Consider the following 18,202-nt stretch of genomic DNA (forward strand, 5'->3'; position numbering starts at 1 on the left):
GTAAAATCAATAGGATGCTATTTTCACTTTAAAAATGCAAAGTGAAAAATCTGTGTTTTCCAGGCCTCTGGAAGCTGCCAGCTGCTCTCTAGGCCCAGTTGTGGTGCCACAAGGTGAGTTTCGCTCACTTTCCAGGAAGAAGCTGACTTTAAAATGGGAGCAATGCAAACTGGTGGAATGGCAGTGGCACCTGGGCACTGGGGTCGAGGAGCCTGCCTGCTCCTGGAGGTGCTCAGAGCTGTCAGCAAGGGATAGCCCAGGAAAACTCCCTGCCCTGATGCAGAGGATATTGCTCCCAAAAAGGCTGTTTTATTACTAGGCAATAATGATGTTGAAAACAATAATAAAAGCATGTAGGTTTCGTTAGGTTACATCTCGTCTTTTTCAACTTGATGTTGAAAACATAACAAAAACATGTAGATTTTGTTAGGTCACATGCTGTCTTTTTCAGTTTTGGTGGTTTACATTGCCTGCAAGGCCATGTGGACCTGTTGGATGAGTTCAGAGGAGGCCAAAAAGATGCTCTAAGGGCTGGAGCATGTCTGCATCAGGCCAAGAGCTGGAGGTGTTAGATTGTGGAGGAGAAGGCTCTGAGGAGACTGGAGTCCCTTCCAGGGCTTAAAGTGGATGCAGGATTGCTGGACAGGGACTTTTAGTGGGGCGTGTAGTTGTAGGGCCAGGGGGAATGATGCTTTGGGCAGGTCACACAAGGAATAACTGAAAGGGGGGGGGGGCAGGTTTTGATTAAATATTAGGAAGAAATTCTTCCCCCGAGAGTCTTCTGGCACGGATTGTCCGGGAGAGGCGCGGATGCTCAGGGCCAGGTGTCCCCGCGTGTCCCCCCGTGTCCCCGCCCGGGCTCGGTGGCTCCCCCCGGCGGCCGCTCGGGGCTCGCCCTGCTCCCAGGCTGCTCCGGGGCGGCGGCGCCGCCTCCAGCGCGGCGGGGACAAAGCGGGGCCGAGCGGGGCCGGGCCGGGCCGGCGGCATGGAGCGCGGAGCGGAGCGGGGCCGGCGGCGCGGCCCGCAGCCCCGCTAGGAGCCGAGCCGGGCCGGGCCGGGCGATGCGGCGGTGAGCGCGGCGGGGCCGGGCGCCGCCGCGATGCTCCGCCGCAGCCTCAGCCGCCTGGTGAGTGCGGGGCCGGGGCGGCGGGCGGGGAAAGTTCGCTGTTTTTCTTTCTCTGCCGTGTGCTGGGGCTGTTCTCCCGCGGGGGCTCCCGCATCCCCCTTCCCGCGGGGTCCGCCCGCGGCCCCGGCCCCGCCGCGGCGGCTCCGTCCGACCCCGCGAGCCCTCCAGAAGTTGCCTTCGCTGCCAGAGCCCAAACCTTGTTTTTTTCCTCCCAAACCTGTCGGAGGGCGCTTCCCCGGGCCGGCAGCGCGCTCCCCGGACCGCGTGGCTCTTCCTGCCCGGGGCGGGATGCGGCTGTGCCCCCGCCGGCTCCATCCCGATCCCTTCCCGCTGCCACATAAGCTGCTCGGAGATTTCACCGTGACCTCACTGCTTGGCCCGAGCTCTGTAATTACTCATGTTTTTCCTTTTCCGCAGCTAGCGTGCGGAAAGCGGTGTTTTACCCTCGTTCGGGCGCCGCTGTTTATTCGGCAGTGTCATTGATTGCGCAGTGCGTAGTTAGCGAAGTTCCCGAGTTGGGGCGGTGGTGCCGGTCACACGGCCCGGGCGCCGTGCGGGGCTCGGGGCCGCGCCCCGGGGCGCTCCCGGTACCTGCCGCGGGCGCTGCTCTGCCGCCAGGCCGGGGCCGCGCTCTCCGCTCCGCTTTCGCTTTGGAGCGAGAGATTTGTGCCCGGTTTTCCAGGCTTGGCGCGCGAGGGAAGGGTTTGATTTCTAAATCGCCTTGTTAAGTCTGGAGGTAGCTCTGCGGAGCTTGGCAGGGAAGGGTTTGATTTTTGGGTTGGTTTTCTGCTTGTAGGCGGTGTTTCTGTGGCAGGCTCTGGCTTAGCCCTGTGGAGAACACACCTACCACAGCCATTGTTTTGCAGCCTCGGGGACAGATAGGTGAGGTGGAAACTCAGTGCCCTGACTTTCTGGCTTTGATGCCTTTTGAGTTCAGCGCTGCCCTGAGCGCTTCCTCCCCCACCCAGCCCAGCGGCAGTTTGTCCCGCTCTTGTCGAGAGGCGTTTGTGGTTTGAGGCATCTCCACCGAGTTGAGTGGAAAGCTTTTTTAGGTGGCTGCTTCCTGTGAGCGGGTGACTGGAGGTGCCTGCCTGGCTTCTGGATCCAGCACCCTCCTCGCTGGTGAGGAGCAGTCCCTGCCCTGCCCGGGGTCCCACGCAGTCTCTGTGTCACCCCTGAGTCCCTCGGCGTGGGGAGGGGACATTCAGTGCTGCTGGGGTGTGATGTCCTCTGAGGTGGAGAGAAGCCATCCCTGCACAGCCCAGGTATTTCCAGAGGCTCTGTGCAGGGCTGAGCTGTGGCAGCACCCCTTTGGAAGGGTAGAGGTGATGTTCTGGCTGGAGGAACGGCTCTGCTCAGGGCCCAGGACAGAGTGCCAGGTCAGCTGCAGTGTTGGTGCAGGGTTTAGACGCTGTTTCCACCTCCTGGCTTTGCGAGCAGCATTTCAGCAGCAATGAGCAGTTTATCAGGCTGGTGCAAGTGGTGTGGGTTCCCCCATATCAGCCTTGGCTGATAGAGCAGCTCCTGCCCTGCTGCTGCAGCTCTGCCCTGTCCCCAGCCCTGCAGGGTGCCACAGTAGCCTTGGGCCAGTCCTCTCCCTTCTGCTCCATGGGAGGAGAGGGCAACCTGTCCAGTCTCTGTGGAGCCATCCCCGAGGGGCTGTCTGGCCCTCAGTCCTGGATGGGCAGTGCTGTTCAAAGGATGCTCATCCTGTGGCCGTGGCATTGCAGGAATTCACTGCAGTTATTAAAGGCTGCAGATTTTCTGGCACTTAAGATCCCATAGGGCTACTCAGACAACCACTGTAACCTCTCCACTGTGTGGTCTCTGCCTGAGGCTCATAAATACCATCAGATATTAAAAATCCTGTTTTCAGTTGTAACTCACAGCTAGGCACAATGGAGGTGACTTGCCCTATCAGCATGACTGTTTGTGGCTCTGTTTTTCCCTCCTATAAACTGTTATCCTGGATAGGGTATGAAATGGGATGGTAAGAAGAGCGGGAAGGGTAGAGTGGTGCATGTGGGTCTGCACAGCTACCTGGGGGTACAGACTGATGCTCTGCAGAAACAATTTGGATTCTGAACTTTGATTTGCGCCACAAAATTAATCCTGTCAAAGGAAGAGTGGGGCTGGGATCACTGCGGGGAGGTGGGATTGAATTGCCATGGTTAATCCACTTTTAGGAGATACTGTCAACTTGAAATATAACTTTAATTCTTTTTTGGAAACAGATTCTAGCACTGGAGTCTTATTTTTAGTCTCCTGCTGCTTGCACGGCTGTTGTGGGAGGGTGCAGGAGCGGAGTGGGGAAGTGTGGGGGTGTCCAGGGCAGGGCTGGGGTCACTCTGCTGGGCTGGGCTGAGCACTGTCCACTTCCAGCTGGCTGGGCAGTGCTGCTCCCTGTGTCTGCAGCACAGACTGCCTGCTTTTTCTCACCTATTGCTCTCCTGTTCTTCACTGTACCCTGGGGCCACAGCTCTGCCAGGGCTGGGGGCAGTGCCCACTCAGGCTGGGGGAGAGATAAGGGAGGAATGCAGAAAGAGAAGTTACTGATGCCCTCGTTGTTTTCACTTTTCCTCCCAATTTGCTTTTATTTAGGGCCAGTCTGGAGGCGAGCCCTGGGAGCTGTGACCTGCTCACAGTGCAGGAAGGCTGGGGTGGTGGGTGAGGCGCCCCGGGGTGCTCTCCCTCCTCCTGGGTGCCTGCTGCTGGCTGAGCCCCTGGGCTGGTGCTCTGTGCTGGGTCTCCTGCCTCTGCAGGGAGTGCAGCTCCTTGCTCTGGCACTCTCCTGTTTGTATTCCAAACCTGGGATAAGTGAGAAAACACCAAACAGTCTGTAATTTGGGGCAAAATTCTTCTGTTGGAGTGTTTGTGCAGAGTGTAACAATAGGACCTTAGTTGTGTTATTGCAGTTAATTAAATACCTTGGGGCCTGATCCTCTTTGCAGCCCGTGTGCTGGTAAATCCCTGCTGTTTGGCAGGTGCTGGGCTCCTTGTGAGCTGCTGGCTCTCAGCACTGTGTGCCTGGTGTTGGGAAGAAGGTCCCTCTTGGCTGGGTGTGCAGGGCTGTCCCTGGGCTGGGCAGTGTGGCTCTGTGCCCTGTCCCAGGCTGCAGTGATGTTCTCTGTCTGCTCCTCCTGGGCTGGGCTCTGCATCCCTCTGTCCTGTGCCAGCAGTGGGTGCCCCCAGCTTGGGCAGGTCTTACCTGGAGCTCTGCAGGAACATACCCACCCCACTGAGACCTACTCAGATGGCTGAGAAAGGGACGTGGCCCAAAGGCACTCTTTAGGTGGGAAGTGAATTCCCCACTGGCACTTGGGAATAGGTGAGAAGGCAGGGCTGGATGGGGAGAGCCCCTGGGGTGCACTGGGCAGTGTGGGGCTGTCCCTGCCCAGCCCAGGGGGTGCTGGGGGTGTGCAAGGTGTCCAAGGCTGTGGTGGAGGATGGAGGATGCTGATTTACACTCCAGTCTTTAGCATGTGCAGCAAGCCTGTAATAAAATCTGGTTTTTTTTGTGCACAGGACACATCTGTGATTTTCTTTCACACTTGTTTTTTTTTCCCATGGAGTGCGAACCAAACATTAGTGTGTGATTGCAGTTCCTATTCTAATAATAAAGATGATTACAGTTAGGTGTTGGTAGCTGTAGGAGTTGTCTTTTCCTCCCAGTCCAGCCATGTTAACAGCTGGAGAGTGAGGCTGCATGTCAGGTACCTTGTACCTGATGCCAGCTTCTACAGGAAGTGTTTTGCTTTCATTGGTGTGATAAAAACCTGCCAGCAGCAAAGGTTGGGGCTGGGGTGTCTCTGTGACACCAGGTGGCAGTTCTGCTTGGAGAAATCCCACACTTCAAAAGAGTATGGATTTCAATTAAGCCACTTGAAATTTTCATGAAAGTTGTTGGAGTTTTATTTTATAAGATGTGTTCAGCATGATAGCAGCATTCCACATGCTCAGGCAGTTCCCCTGTAGCAGCCACAGGGCAGCCCGTGCTTGACCACAGAGAAGTCAAGGGAGGCTCAAATAGGGAAGCTGGGACTGCAAAAAGCTCAGGGCTGCAATCCCCTATTGCTGCTCCTTCCCTGGAAAATTGGGACACAGGAGTATCTCAGGTTCTGGGGGACATAAGGTTTATGAAATTCCTGTAACAACCATTTCCTCTTTAACTGTCTCCTAACTGCAGCCTTATTCCCAGAAATAGCTCCGCCATTTGGCTAAAAATAAATAAAAATCAAACAAAAAGCTTGGCCTGGGATAAACAGCTGCATGTGTTCAGTTAAAGTCTGGGGAGTTGGGAATGACTCCAGGAAGGGCTGGAAAGCACCGGTCAAAGATTAATGATAAATGATGCCTCTAATTAAACCTGTGGCATGGTGAAACTTTTCTGTGGAGAATGAGTCTTGGCTGTAGTTTCTTCTTCCCTCCATGCCACTTTTGTCCCCAGCTGGTATTTTGCTAGGAATAATGGTGATTGTCTGGGCTGTGCAGGAGAGGTTCGGAGCTGAGCTGACTGGAGCTGCAGCTGAAGACACAGCAATTTGCTTTTAATAATAAAATTTGTAGAAGCAAACAGGACACCTATTAAAATAACAAGCTTTTCAGCCTTGCCTCTAATTTCATCCGGTTGCCTTTGGTTTATGTGTTTCCTTTCTGATTAAAACTGCTGTGTTCTGACTGTAGCTGTCTCTAGTGGAGAGATTTATTTATTTTTAAGCGTTAGTTAAAAGCAAAGCTGATGGAGAGCATTCACGGTGTCTGTAAGTCAGATGAAACCTTCACAGCCAAATTAGGTGTCTGCCAGTGATCATGTTTTTAGCGATGCAGCTTTGGTCCCTACGAGCATCTTCCTCCCATGGCACCGTGCTTGCATTTCTTGTCCCAGGTGTGTAATTCCTGGCACTGTGGGGCTGTGCTCCCTTGGGAGAGTTAAACCCACCTACCTTTGCCAGAAAGTGCTGGGCTGGCCAGGGGGAGCATCTCTGTGGCTGAGGTGTGCCTGCCGAGGAGCTGGCATTGCAGGGACAAAGGAGTCCCCCAGCAGGTGCCTGGCAAGGAGGAATTTTCCAGGCAGCTTGGACACAGGGTGACCCACTGTGCTGTCCCCCGTTTGCCTTTCCCTGACAATGCTTGCTCAGGGGATTTTCCAGGGGGTTTCCTGTGTCTGTGGTGTGTGGCAGCGGGTGCTGGAGGGCAGTGGGGAGATTTTCCTGTATGGCTTGGGCAGTCACCCCGTGGCTCTCTGCCCACATGTGTCCCCTGCTCAGGGGACAGGGCAGCAGCTTGTGCCCTGTGCCGGGGCAGCCTGTCCCAGGTTACCTTGGAAAATGCCTTACCTGTGCATCTAGACTGAAGCCTGCTTCTCACTGCTCATGTTGGAGATATTTCTGTGCTTTCTGAGGTCTGGGAAGGATGGGCTGGTTTTGGGTGTTGTGGACTTCACCTGCCTGTGCTCTCCCAGCCAGCACACCTGTGTCCATCCTGGGCTTGGAGCCCACAGGTGATGCTGTGGGAGCCAGGAGAGCCTGGCACACATCTGCAGCTCTGCCCCTGCCAGCTCCCTCACTCCTGCAAGTAGACAAGGTGTTTTTTCCTACTTCAATTAGCAAGCAGTATTGAGGTTCAGTGGTGGGTTTTTTAGTGCTTTCCCTGGTTTGCCTGGAGGTTTGCAGGTTTCTGTGGCGTGTGGGGGCTGCAGGCAGGGCTGGCCCCAGCAGCTGGGCTGTGCTGCTGGGTGATCCCTGCTGCCCTGGGAGCCCACACCCCTGGGCTGCTGTTGGCATGGGCACAGCAGGAAGGGCACAGGGACGTGGGCTCTGCCCAGAGCCTGTCCTGCCCTTGGGGACACCCTGCCAGTCACTGGGGTGTCCTGCTCATTGCAGGTAGGTAACAAGGACGCTGCTGCTCACCTTGCTGATGATGGTGAGCCATTTCTGTTATTATTGAAGCGATTGTTCAGTGATACTGTGTAGTTTGGCTCCCTGCACCCTTTGCACAGGCTGGCTCCGTAACCAGCCCACAGCCCCTGCTGCTCTGGTGTGACCAGCACGCTGCACTTTGCTGAGCTGCCTTCAATTATCCAACGTGCCACCGGTGCCTTGTTCACTAGGCTTGCCTGAACTGGCTGACATTTGGTTTGGGCAGTCAGTATTTTGCCTTTTTGCAATAAGCTTGACTCCAAGACTCGAGCATGGAGCTGTTCTGCCGAGTGCCTTAACCCAGCTGTGGGAGGAGGGCCAGGCTGCTGCTGCCTGTGTGCTGCAGGGGATGGCAGCGAGTGGCAAAGTGCTTTAAAGCTTGATTTACCAACTTGTAGCCTGGGGAAACTGAAACTTCCCTCTTTTAAAAGGTCTCCCCTTTCCTGCCCTCACCCTGGCAGCTGCCTGGCTGCTGGGTCAGGAAAAGCCTGTTCTGCCCAGAGGCTGCAGTGACTTCGGTAGATGTATGTGCATTAAATATACATGCATGCAATGTATGCACATTAAATATGCATTTAAGCAATACACAGAGATGCATTAAATATATATATATATTTATTTTTGCTTATGGGCTCTTTCTCAGGCTGGGCCAAAACCCAGGGAGCTGCTGGGCAGTGACTGGCACAGGGCACTGTTCTGATGGTTGCAAAGTGCATTTGGATCCTGAGCCCCACGTGGGACAGTGGCGTGGGGACAGGAGCTGAGGCTCCCTGGTGGCAGGAAAGCTGTCCTAGGTTTTGCTCCTCCCCTCCATCGTTTTTCATGCTCTCACTGCCACAGGTGCTGATCAGAACCAATACTCTCGACAATGTTTAGCCCCTTGTGCAAGCCCTTCTGCCCACTCCTGTGGGCACCTGTTGCCTCCTGCTGACTCCAGTGGTTTTTCCCCCAAACCTCAGTGGTGTTGTTTGGGATGGAATTCCAGCTGAAGCCCATTAGTCTAAAAGCACATCTCCTCTGGCCATCCAGCCTAATTGATAGTGCTTCAGAGACGTTTGTCCTGCCCTCCTTAATGAGAGCTTAGTGCATGATCCAGTTGTTTGTAAAGAGCTTTTTGTTTGCCTCCTGCAGCAGAAGGAGGGGTAAGCTCCTGCAAGGCTGTTCCAGCTGGGTATTTTGCTCTCAATTCAGGCGTTTCTTTTCTATTTCCCATCTTGAACTGGATTCCTGTTAAACTCCATTGTGGTCTTTGAATAATGCTTTGCTGCAGGCTTTTTGCTCTTGTTTTCAGCTGAATTTCAGGATCTGTAGGTGAAAGGACTCCAGCCTTGTTTATGGAGGGCTTGGTGGCTTTTTGCTGTGTGTTTTCATAGAATCTCTTCTTCTGGCATGTCCTAAAGTGCTGTATACCTTAACAGGATCCTGTGAGATGATTGAAGTGGGAAACAGAGGCATTGCTCACTTGGTCCATGTAATTTGTGTGCAGCATTGTGGCAAATGCACTGATTTGCCAACCAGAGGGATCCTCTGTTTCTTGTGCTGTAAAGGACCTAAAAAAGCTGAGTAAGATGTGCAACAGGCAAGGCCAGACGATTTGAAGCACTTCTTTGGTGCTGCCATCCAAGATCTCTTCAGCAGTAATACAAATTAAATACTGCTTGACTGCAGCGACGCTGTGCTCTGCTGCTGGAGTCTCAATTGGCTTAAGAGGGGAAAAAAATAAAAAAAATAAATCTCACTGCCGGGAAATTAAATGCAGAGGGGAAAAAATCCACTTTTGTGAGCAGCCCTTCCATCTTTTATTATGATTTCTGTGTAATTCCTCCCCAGCATTCATACAAAGCCAAGCAGCTGCTATCTGTAGGGACTCAGACTACACTCGGGGGGCTGCAAAGCCAGCCTTGAAATGCAGTATTAATGAATTTTTTTCTGTTTGCTTTGGGTGGTGTTTTGCATGCCACTTTTGTTCAGTCTGAGTTGTGGAAGGTTTTTATTCTTTTTGTTTTTTCCTCCTTCCTTACAGCTCACCTTTTCTTGCCTTGTTTGCTCAGGGAGGGGGTGCAGTAAAATGAGCTGCGATGCCCAGAGGGCTGTTGTCCTGTATCAGCCAAATTGATATTGTAGAACACAGAATTTCCATGGGGTGGTTTCTCTGGGGCAGGTGAATGGATGGAAGTGGGACTTTGCACCTGACAGGTACCACTGCAGTGAGTGCAGGGTGGGAAGCACTCGGGCAGACCGAGGAAGCCGTGGCTGGAGGAGCTGGTGTTGGTGACTGTGAGAGCAGGAACACCCTCGTCCTGGTGCCTGGCTAGGGAAGAGACTGATGGGCTGGAGATGGCTGAGTCATCCCCAGGGATGCTCTCCAGCACGGGATGGGCTCTGCAGCTGCTGCTGCTGCTGGGGTGGAACCCCCAGGCTGCAAGGCTGAGGGCCACTGAAAGCTCAGCTCCGTGTGCCTGTGTCTGAGCTCTGCTGGCTGCTGTGCTGGGCAGGGCTCACTCTGCCCTGCTGCCTTCCCACCCTGTGTCCTCAGCTCTGCTGGGCACTGCCCAGCTCTGCCCTGCTGCCTTCCTTCCCCAGCCTGGCCGGAACAGGAGCCAAAGGATTTCCTGAAGATAAACAGTTCAGCCACATGGGGAGGATTTCTGTCCCGGCTGGGCGGATTTCAGTGATCCACTGTCCTGGTATGGCTGTGCCTGCAAGCCCCAGGATGAATCTCTTGGTCATTGTGGTACCCAGAGATGAAAATATTCCCAGTGTGGTCTGGGTCACGTGGAGCTGATTTTGGCTGTGGAGTGAGGGGTGAAGTAGGTGATTTCTACCTCTCTTCCCTTTTATCTCCTGCTGCTTCTGTGGAACCATTTGTCTGTAGTACAGCAAGGGGCAGAGTTAGAAAACCAGAGTTTTCGTGGTTTTGGAGTTGAAAAGCTTGATCTGAACCCATGAGTGAGGAGCATGGGAGGTGCTGGGACCTCGGGTACCATTGTGGGGTTGAGGCACCCTGGGATGCTGGGGCAGGACTCTGCAGGGTGGACCTGCCCTGCCCTCCCTCCTGTTTGGGAGACAGGACAGCTTCCCTGGGGGATGGCTCTGGGCAGCCCTGGGTGCCAGCCCTGGTTTCTGGGGTGCTGTGGTGAGGTACATCCTGGCAGGGCAGCCTGCAGCCTCTGCCCTGGAGTGTGCTCAGCCAGGCAGGCTTGCTTCCCAGGGGAAAGGGAAGAAACTGCTCTGGGAAATGGGCTTCTCGCCAGTCAGCTGGCAGCCTGGCTCTTAAATGCTGGGAAAACTTTAAAAGGGGCAAAATGTTTGTAGGTGGCAGAGGTTAGAGCAAGGTCTGGCTGAGCTGGGATACATAACATAGTATTTAGGGGTTTTTTGTTTCCATAACTGAAGAGCTCAGGCTTTCAGAGGACCAGAAAACAACGGGAAAACCAACAAATTATAGCTCTGCTGGGTGGCGCAAGCACTGACAGTTGCAGACTGGGAGGTTTTTTCCATTTTGCTCTTATTTCAATTTTTGCCAGGCCAAATCACTGCTCTGGAGAGCTTGCTGCCCTGCTAAAATAGCTGCTGATGAACAGACATATGTGCACAGCTTGAGCCGGGGAGAGGAGGGAGGAAGAGTTTTGAAGACAGGAAGACCTCGTTGTATTTGCTTTGTGACCTCTGCAAAACATTTGGCTCTTATTCAAAGTCCTTTTTCTGTTCTCGAGCCCGAAGTGTTCCTATGAGCCTGAATTTTATATGCTGGCGGCATGCTGGTCGAACTTTTCTTTTGGACTGCCAAAAATAAAGATCTGCTGCCTGTATTTCAAGATGAGCAATGGTTTCATAACCCTGGCTGCCAGCAGGGCAAGGAAAAGAAGAATTGAGATGCTGAAAACTTCCGAGGGTCGGTGGCTGTGTTTGAGCAGGAGCAACAGATTTTGCAGCAAGCAGCAGCACTGGAGTGATGCTGCCCCAATTGATCCCTTCTGGCTGTGGCTTTCTGCATCTCCCGTGGGGCTGACCTTGTGCAGAGTGCTGCTGAACAGAAGCTGCGGTTGCAGCCATTGTGGCATGCTTGCTGGCGAGATGCAGTGCTGCCTGGATTGAGGGTAGGCTGCCTCCAGAAGGAAAAACAAAATCCGTGCCAAAAAATGTCTTTTCAGCTGTCACCCCTGTCCACGGCACTCCTCAAGTCCAGGATAGGGCTGGGCTCTCCTTTAAATTTATTACATGGGGAAAAAAACTTTTGTATTTCCTCTCTCCACCCTTATGAAATCTTTCAAGTAGCCTTTTCCCCTTTCTCTCCACCCAGCCATGTCTCTGTTGGTTTTTATCAGTGGCTTTGTTGGCCAAGTCAGCTTTTCCAGGAAATGCAGCCTGGCTGGGCTCTGCTGTTCCCCAGCCCCCTGTCCTTGCTGAAGGTGAGCTCCCTCTCAGACCATACGGTGAGGCAGCAGCTCTTGGGGACAGAGGGGACCTGGGGGTGGGCTCTGGCTGGTGCCCCTCACTTGGCTGCAGTCCCCCTTGCTTTCAGGATGGTGTGCTGTGGTTCTGGTGCTGTGCTGGAGCTCATCCTGTACTGCTGCATCATCCCCAGGGAGCAGGGCTGTGTGCTGAGCCCCACCACGTGCTGACTGCTCTGAAAACCCCTGGCCCTTTTCCCAAGGCTCCTCTTCTGCTCTTGCCTTTTCTTTAGGTCTGGGGGCTCTCATGGTTGCCCCTGCAGCCCCCCACCCTGGCTGGAGCTGGCTTGATGTGGTCACTCCTTGGTGGCCACGTTCTGTCCCTGGCTGAAGTATCAGTGGGAGCTCCAGCCTCGGCACAGGAGAAGGGATCCTGGTTTAAATTTCAACCTGCTGGTTTCCCAAGGTACCAGCCTTCCCATCCTGCCTAGGAGTGAGCAGCAGAGTCCCATCCAGTGGGAAATGAGGTCGGGCAGTGTGTGCCTTCAGCCCTTCCCCGTGGACCTATGAGCTCTCAGTATTGCAGATGCACTGTTGGTTGGTTGTTTTTCCAAGGTCTGTGTGTGTTATTGACCCTCTCATGCAGGCACAGGGAGACTGCTGGGGTCTGTCCAGATCCATGGAGCTCTCTCTCTAAACCAGGACATCTGCTGGAAGATGTGCTCCGTGTGGGTAAGCACAGTCTGAGCTGCTGAATTATTGAGGGTGTTCTCAAAGCATGGCTTGTGTCCTCACAGAAGTGACTAAGGACAAAGACTCATAGGAAAATTGGCAAGAAGAAGTCTCAATTAACACGTATCGGCTGGACAGTGGGGCTGATGGATGTTTTGGGGATGTTACTGTAAATTTATGGAGGCTTTTAAAAATTGTGGCTGTGTTTTCCTTTGTTCTTCTGAGGCTAAATGAAACAGGAGCTAGAACAGGCTGTTTGGGGAGGTGCTGTTATTTTTGCAAGCTTTTTTTGTAAATCAGGTCGCCTTCTCTACAACTTTTATGATAAATGGAACAATACAGGAGCAATTAGACTTTAAACTATTCATGAGATTGAAGCCAAGTAATGTGATTTAATCTTTCTTTTGCATATATTTATTATAAGCTGTGATTTCATTCAAGTGTTTGAGCTTTGTACTTGTACTGTATAATCTCTGGGTTTAGCAGATGATTTTTTTTAAATGCCTGTGGTTTTTATTAGATCTGTTTTCTATGAGTTATTTGTCTTTACGTTGTGGCCTAAAGTTATCTTCAGCAAACATGAAAGGAGAAGTTTTTTTTACTAGTTAGTTCTGGTTTTGGTGCTTTCTGGAGCTGTAGTAAATCAAATGCTGGTGGTTTTTTAGTTCTGCTGCTGGTTTTTTTCTGGAAACAGGGCCAGAAGGTAGCACAGACACTTGCTTTCCATATGGGGGATATAATTAAAGACTCTGTTTGCAGCTGCCCTAGAAATAGTCCTCTTGAAGTGGCTCCTCGTCAGCAGTGACTGCAGGGCACAGGTTCACCTCTCCTGTTGGACTCAGTCTAACTCCATTAATTTTTACCCAGGCTTGCTAATTTTTACCCAGGTTTGCTGCTTTTATCCGGTGCCATCTGGGCGCTGTGTGCGGTGCTGTGCTGGATTCCCAGAGAGTGGGGAGGGGGGCTGAGGAGGGGCCTGTCCCCATGGCAGGTGGAGGGACATTCCTGTGGGAGGGGGGCACAGATGGAGAAGGGGAAAGGGGCACGAAGGGACAGGTGCCCAAACTCAGGCCGAGAATTTGGGGAGTGCTGTGGGCTGCAAATGGAATTCTCCCATCTGTACGTAATGCTCCAACAGCTTCCAGTCAACCCATATGTTGGGTTATTAATTGCATCCATGGGCACTTTTACTCCTGGCCTGGTACCTTCAAATCATACCTGTTCTTGTCTCCCCAAAGAAAAATTTATTGTGCAGTGCCAAGTCTCAGGTGACCTTCCGTGGGCACATGGATGGGCTTTCTGAGTTTGGGCAATGTAAGGAAAGAGCCATTATCCCCCTCATGCCTTGATTTCAGAGCTGCTGCTTCTGGCAGAGCGTGGGCTTTATAAAAGGTGCAAGTGTGGGGAGGCTGGGTTACACCAAAGCATTTTCCAGAACACACTCATCTGTGAGTTTCTCCCTGGCAGAGCGGGGTGGTGCTGCAGCAGCAGCCCTGTGTGCCGTGCCAGTGACGCTGGGCACCTGGACCTGCCCCAGGGCAAAGCCAGGAGGGGCAGCCAGCTGCTGTCCTGGCAGAGCAGCCTCCCCTGCCCCGCCTTGACCTCCTGGGATTTGTGTCTGGCTCTCTGGCTGGTGTCTTCCAGCTGAGCTCCTTCAGGAGAAATCTGGTTTGGATGCCCTGCTGAGGGATTGACTCACTGGTAGGCTGGGTCAGGCACCGGGGCAGTGGGGCAGGAGCTCTGAACTGAAGCTTGAGGTATTGCAGGAGACACCTGCATCTTTGGGGCTGCTGCTCAGGTGGTGCAGACAGGGTGGTGGCTCTGCTCAGAAACGCCTCCTTCCCTCTCTCCTCACAGTTCCTGGTGTCTGTGGTGTCCCCCTGGTGCTGCAGTGGTGTCTGCCAGCTGCTGGAAGCCCTTCTGGGTGGCAGGGACACGTACATCTGGTGGCTCTGTAGTCACCTACTGCATCCCCACGTCCTCCAGGCTTGGTGGGGGAACACAGTGTGGCTTCCCTGCCACTGTCCCCACACCGTGCCCAGTCTGGCACCGCTGATCCCTGCAGACAGCTCGGCTTCTCCCAGTGCTCACAAACACCTCTGGCCCAGGGAGGTGAGAAAGTGCCTAGGAAGGGAACACAATTGTTTATTTTCTTGAATAATCCTTTTGGCAGGCTTGGCTCTAAACAGCAGGAGAAACTCTGGCTTTTGCCTGCACCAGCTCACTCCAGCACTGTGAGCTTTGGGCTGTGTGGAGCCCCACCAGGCAGCAAGGCAGCTGCTTGAATTGCATCCAAGTAATATTTTCTGTTTTTTTTTTTCTTTTTGCCATCAGAATTAAAATTTTTCATGAAAGGCAGTTGGAAAAAGTCGTCTAAATCCTCTCCCTGCTAATCTGCATATTTTATAATTTTCCCAAAAGCCTGGCAGTTATTCCCTAAATCTGCCTCTAAGTCTTTGTTGAAGCTGTTATTAAGATGTAGCAATCTATTAAGGACCCACGAGGGCCGGGCTGGGCTCCTCCAAGGGAGAGCTTTGGGTTGCTGAGCTCAGCCAGCCCCTCCTGCTGCAGCCTGGGCTGTGCTCACCTTCAGGGGCTGCAGAGGGATGGGGTGTGATGCCTTCCAGCTTCTGCTGGGGCTGTGGGCAGGTGTGAGGGAGTGGGAAATGAAATGCTGTGAGTGGTGGGAGCCTGGTTGGACCATGGAGGGAGGGCTGGGATGCACCACGGTGTTACAGTGCCACTTTAGTTACCCTGGCATTGCACTCGTTGTGTAGGTGATGCTGCAGGTGAACAACAGGGGATTGGAGGGTGAAATCCCTCCCAGGAGCTGGTCCTGAGCTTGCTGTGGCTTGGTCAGCCAACACACCACACCTGGAATTGGGTTCTCCTCTGCTCTGAGGCTTCACGTGCACCGTGCTCTCCGTGGGTAGTCAGGAAATCTCGTGAATGCTTTTCCAGAAGTGCTTGAAGCAGAGCTTGGTGGTTTCCGTGCCAGTGTGTGAGTGGCAGACCCTGACCCTGCTCCTCCCCAGCGCCGTGCCAGCGGGCAGGGGAAGCTGTTCCTTCCTCCCTGTGCTGCAGGGATGCTCACCAGGCACGCCTGGCCCCAGAGCCTGCACAGGGACACGGTGGGGACCAGCGTGGGGACATTATCTCAGCTGCTGCTGTGGCGTGGATGGATGGCTCTGCCTCCTGCTCCTGGGGCTCAGGTTGGTCAGACCGTGGCTGGCACCTCCATAATGCAGCAGATACATCAGGGAGCCTTTTTTGGGTCTGGTTTGTGGTTTGGAAGAGGCGCAGTTTGCTGCTGCTGTGGTGGTGGTGTGGCTGGGAGCACGGTGGCATTCCCTAGGTGGGACTGTGTGCCAGCCCTGCCCAGTTTGGGAGCTGGTGAGGGGGTCACTGTGGCTGCTGCTGGCTCTGTTGGGAGGTGCAGGGACATTGTGTGGGGCATGGGGATCCACCTGCTCTGAGCATCAGGCTCTGGAGCTGTGAGCGTGGCTGTGGTGAGAGCGGTCAGCACACCTCCCCAGGTATAGGCATGGTGTAAAAATGCTTCTTTAGTTAGTTACAGGTGTGCAGACGTGGCTGGGAAACAGAGGAAGGGAAGAGCTGCTGCTTCCCTTGGGCAGATCCTGCTCCTGGTGCAACAGGATCCATTCAGTTAGTTGTTGCTGCTCCAGGACCACTGGTTTTAACTGTTTACATTTTTTGTGCAGCAGTTAGTCCCAAGCCTTCTGTCTTGGCATGTTTTTCTTCGGAGCACCTTTTCTCTGTCTGGGTTTTGTTTGCACCTTGCCAAGCTGCCTATGCTGAGCCCTTTGGATGAGGGATGCTGAGCTGGATCCAGGGCACTCCTGGAGCATCCATCTGCAGAGGCTGAGCCTGTGCTGGGCAGCTGACTTGGGACAGGCATTTGGCAGTTCTGACACCTGCTCTGGTGGGGCTTCAAAGCAAGCAAGCTGTAGGGTTGAGGATGAGTATGGCTAAGTGCAGTATGAAGAGTGTCTGCTGGTGTTTCAGCAGCCCTGCTGCCTGATAATGCCCTCAAACCAGAGACTGTGACCAACGTTTTCCCTGTTCATGTTTTGAAATTTGAAAACTGAACTCTAAGGAAATCTTACCCTGGTCTAACACCACTCTTTCCCCCTCATCCCTCTTTCCCCATTTGCTCTTAGTGGGTATTTTAAATTCACTGTGTAATTTTAAGTTCAGCATCACAAAATGCTTTGTGGTTCCAGCAAGGTCTTATCCCTTGGCTGTAAGCATCTGTGGCAAGGACACTTTGTTAAATGAAAGGGGGAACCTGGACAGAATGAAAAGCTGATTTTTAAACTGTTGCACAGTTCTGGTGTTTTTGAAAACAAAGTTTTTTGGTCCACTGAGAGACTTGAGTGTGCTGGGTGGCCAGAGCTGGAGCCTGATGGAGACAGAGCTCACGGTGCTGCCTCAGCCCCTGAGAGCTGCAGGGACCTGCCTGGCCTTGCCTTTGTCTCAGGTTGGGAAAGGTTTTAAAAGAAGTTACAAGAAGTTGGAAATGTTGAAGAGTTACATTGAAATAGAGGAGCTCTGGTGCTTTTGGTCATTCAGGTACTTTGTTTACTATGTGTTAACATCCTCTCCTTTGGCTAGGGGGGTCTCTGTGGTTTGCAGGGTGCTGTCACTGCCCGAGGGGTGGCTGGGCTCTGCTGGAGCCCCGTGCTGCTGCTCACAGGTGTCTTGGCTTTGTGCAGGGGCTGTGTTGTCCTGCAGAGCAGCCCTGCTTCCCTGCTGAGGTGATTCTGCTGCTCAGCAGTGGGGCTGTCATCAGGCCCCCATGACGTGAGGCTGGCATTCACTTGTGACATCTCATTCTGCTTTAAATTAAACCCCCAGCAAGCCCAGCTGGCTTCCCAGCACCATGTGTGTCATCTCGAGGAGTTTGTGCTGTGAAGCTGTCTGCCTCATCATTCGTGATTTTAGCTGAGATTTTTAAATAGCAGAAGCAGACCCTTTTGGTTTTTTGAGCTGAGCACTGAATCTGTGTGTGCCAGTGTGGTGGTGAGACATCTTGCATGGACAGAAGAGTGAGTGTAAGGGAGGGTGCAGTTGCCATCATCCTCCATGCCATGAATAAACCCAGAGCTGAAGGATTCTCCAGGTCAGGACTAGGAAGAGATGTGTAGATGATAAATTATGTTCCTAATGCCTTGAAGTGCTTGATAAAGACACGTTCTCCTTCAAGAAGGAAGAATAACCTGGCACAGGCTGCAGATGCAGGCAGCAGCTGTCCTGCCCAGGGCAGCAGTGCAGTGACCTGTCCTGGTGGGGTGTAGGGTGGGCTGTGGTCCTGTGCTGATGGCTGAGCAAAGGTGTGTTTCAGGCGCAGCACATCCTTGGTTTTGCTGGATGACCTTTGTGTTCTTCATTCTCAGTGCTTTGGCTGGGACAGAGGGCTGAATTTTTGAGTTCCAGTTGCCTTATTTCCAGTGAACAGTGCAGTGTGCTGAGGACCTGGAAGCTGTTAACACAGATGTTTGGGTTCTTTGGGTTCTCTAACAGCTGTCTCTGTGCCCACAGTGTGCTGGGGAGGAGAAGCTGCTGGTGCAGGTGTTTGGGTTCTCTAACAGCTGTCTCTCTGTGCCTGCAGTGTGCTGGGGAGGAGAAGCTGTGAATGCAGATGTTTGGGTTCTCTAACAGCTGTCTCTCTGTGCCTGCAGTGTGCTGGGGAGGAGAAGCTGTGAATGCAGATGTTTGGGTTCTCTGACAGCTGTCTCTGTGCCCACAGTGTGCTGGGGATGAGAAGCTGTGAATGCAGATGTTTGGGTTCTCTAACAGCTGTCTCTCTGTGCCCACAGTGTGCTGGGGATGAGAAGCTGTGAATGCAGATGTTTGGGTTCTCTAACAGCTGTCTCTGTGCCTGCAGTGTGCTGGGGAGGAGAAGCTGTTAGTACAGATGTTTGGGTTCTCTAACAGCTGTCTCTGCCCGCAGTGTGCTAGGGAGGAGAAGCTGTGAATGCAGATGTTTGGGTTCTCTAACAGCTGTCTCT

At 53.2% G+C, this 18,202-nt stretch overlaps 1 protein-coding gene across 5 annotated transcripts in view; it reads left to right on the forward strand.

Moving 5' to 3' along the window:
- Positions 1–977: 977 nt before the first annotated feature.
- Positions 978–18,202, forward strand: part of ATP11C (ATPase phospholipid transporting 11C (ATP11C blood group)) — a 53,825-nt gene continuing 36,600 nt past the window's right edge. For all 5 annotated transcript variants that reach the window (XR_014616427.1, XR_014616428.1, XM_084212820.1 and 2 more), the window contains exon 1: positions 978–1,126. Coding sequence is in view for 3 of the 5 variants with exons in the window: in XM_084212820.1 (XP_084068946.1) it covers positions 1,100–1,126 (27 nt within the window). In the remaining 2 variants the exon portion in view is untranslated. The remainder of the gene's footprint in view (positions 1,127–18,202) is intronic.

This window comes from Fringilla coelebs, assembly GCF_963513975.1.
Source record: "Fringilla coelebs genome assembly, chromosome: 11".
NCBI classification, from domain to species: domain Eukaryota; kingdom Metazoa; phylum Chordata; class Aves; order Passeriformes; family Fringillidae; genus Fringilla; species Fringilla coelebs.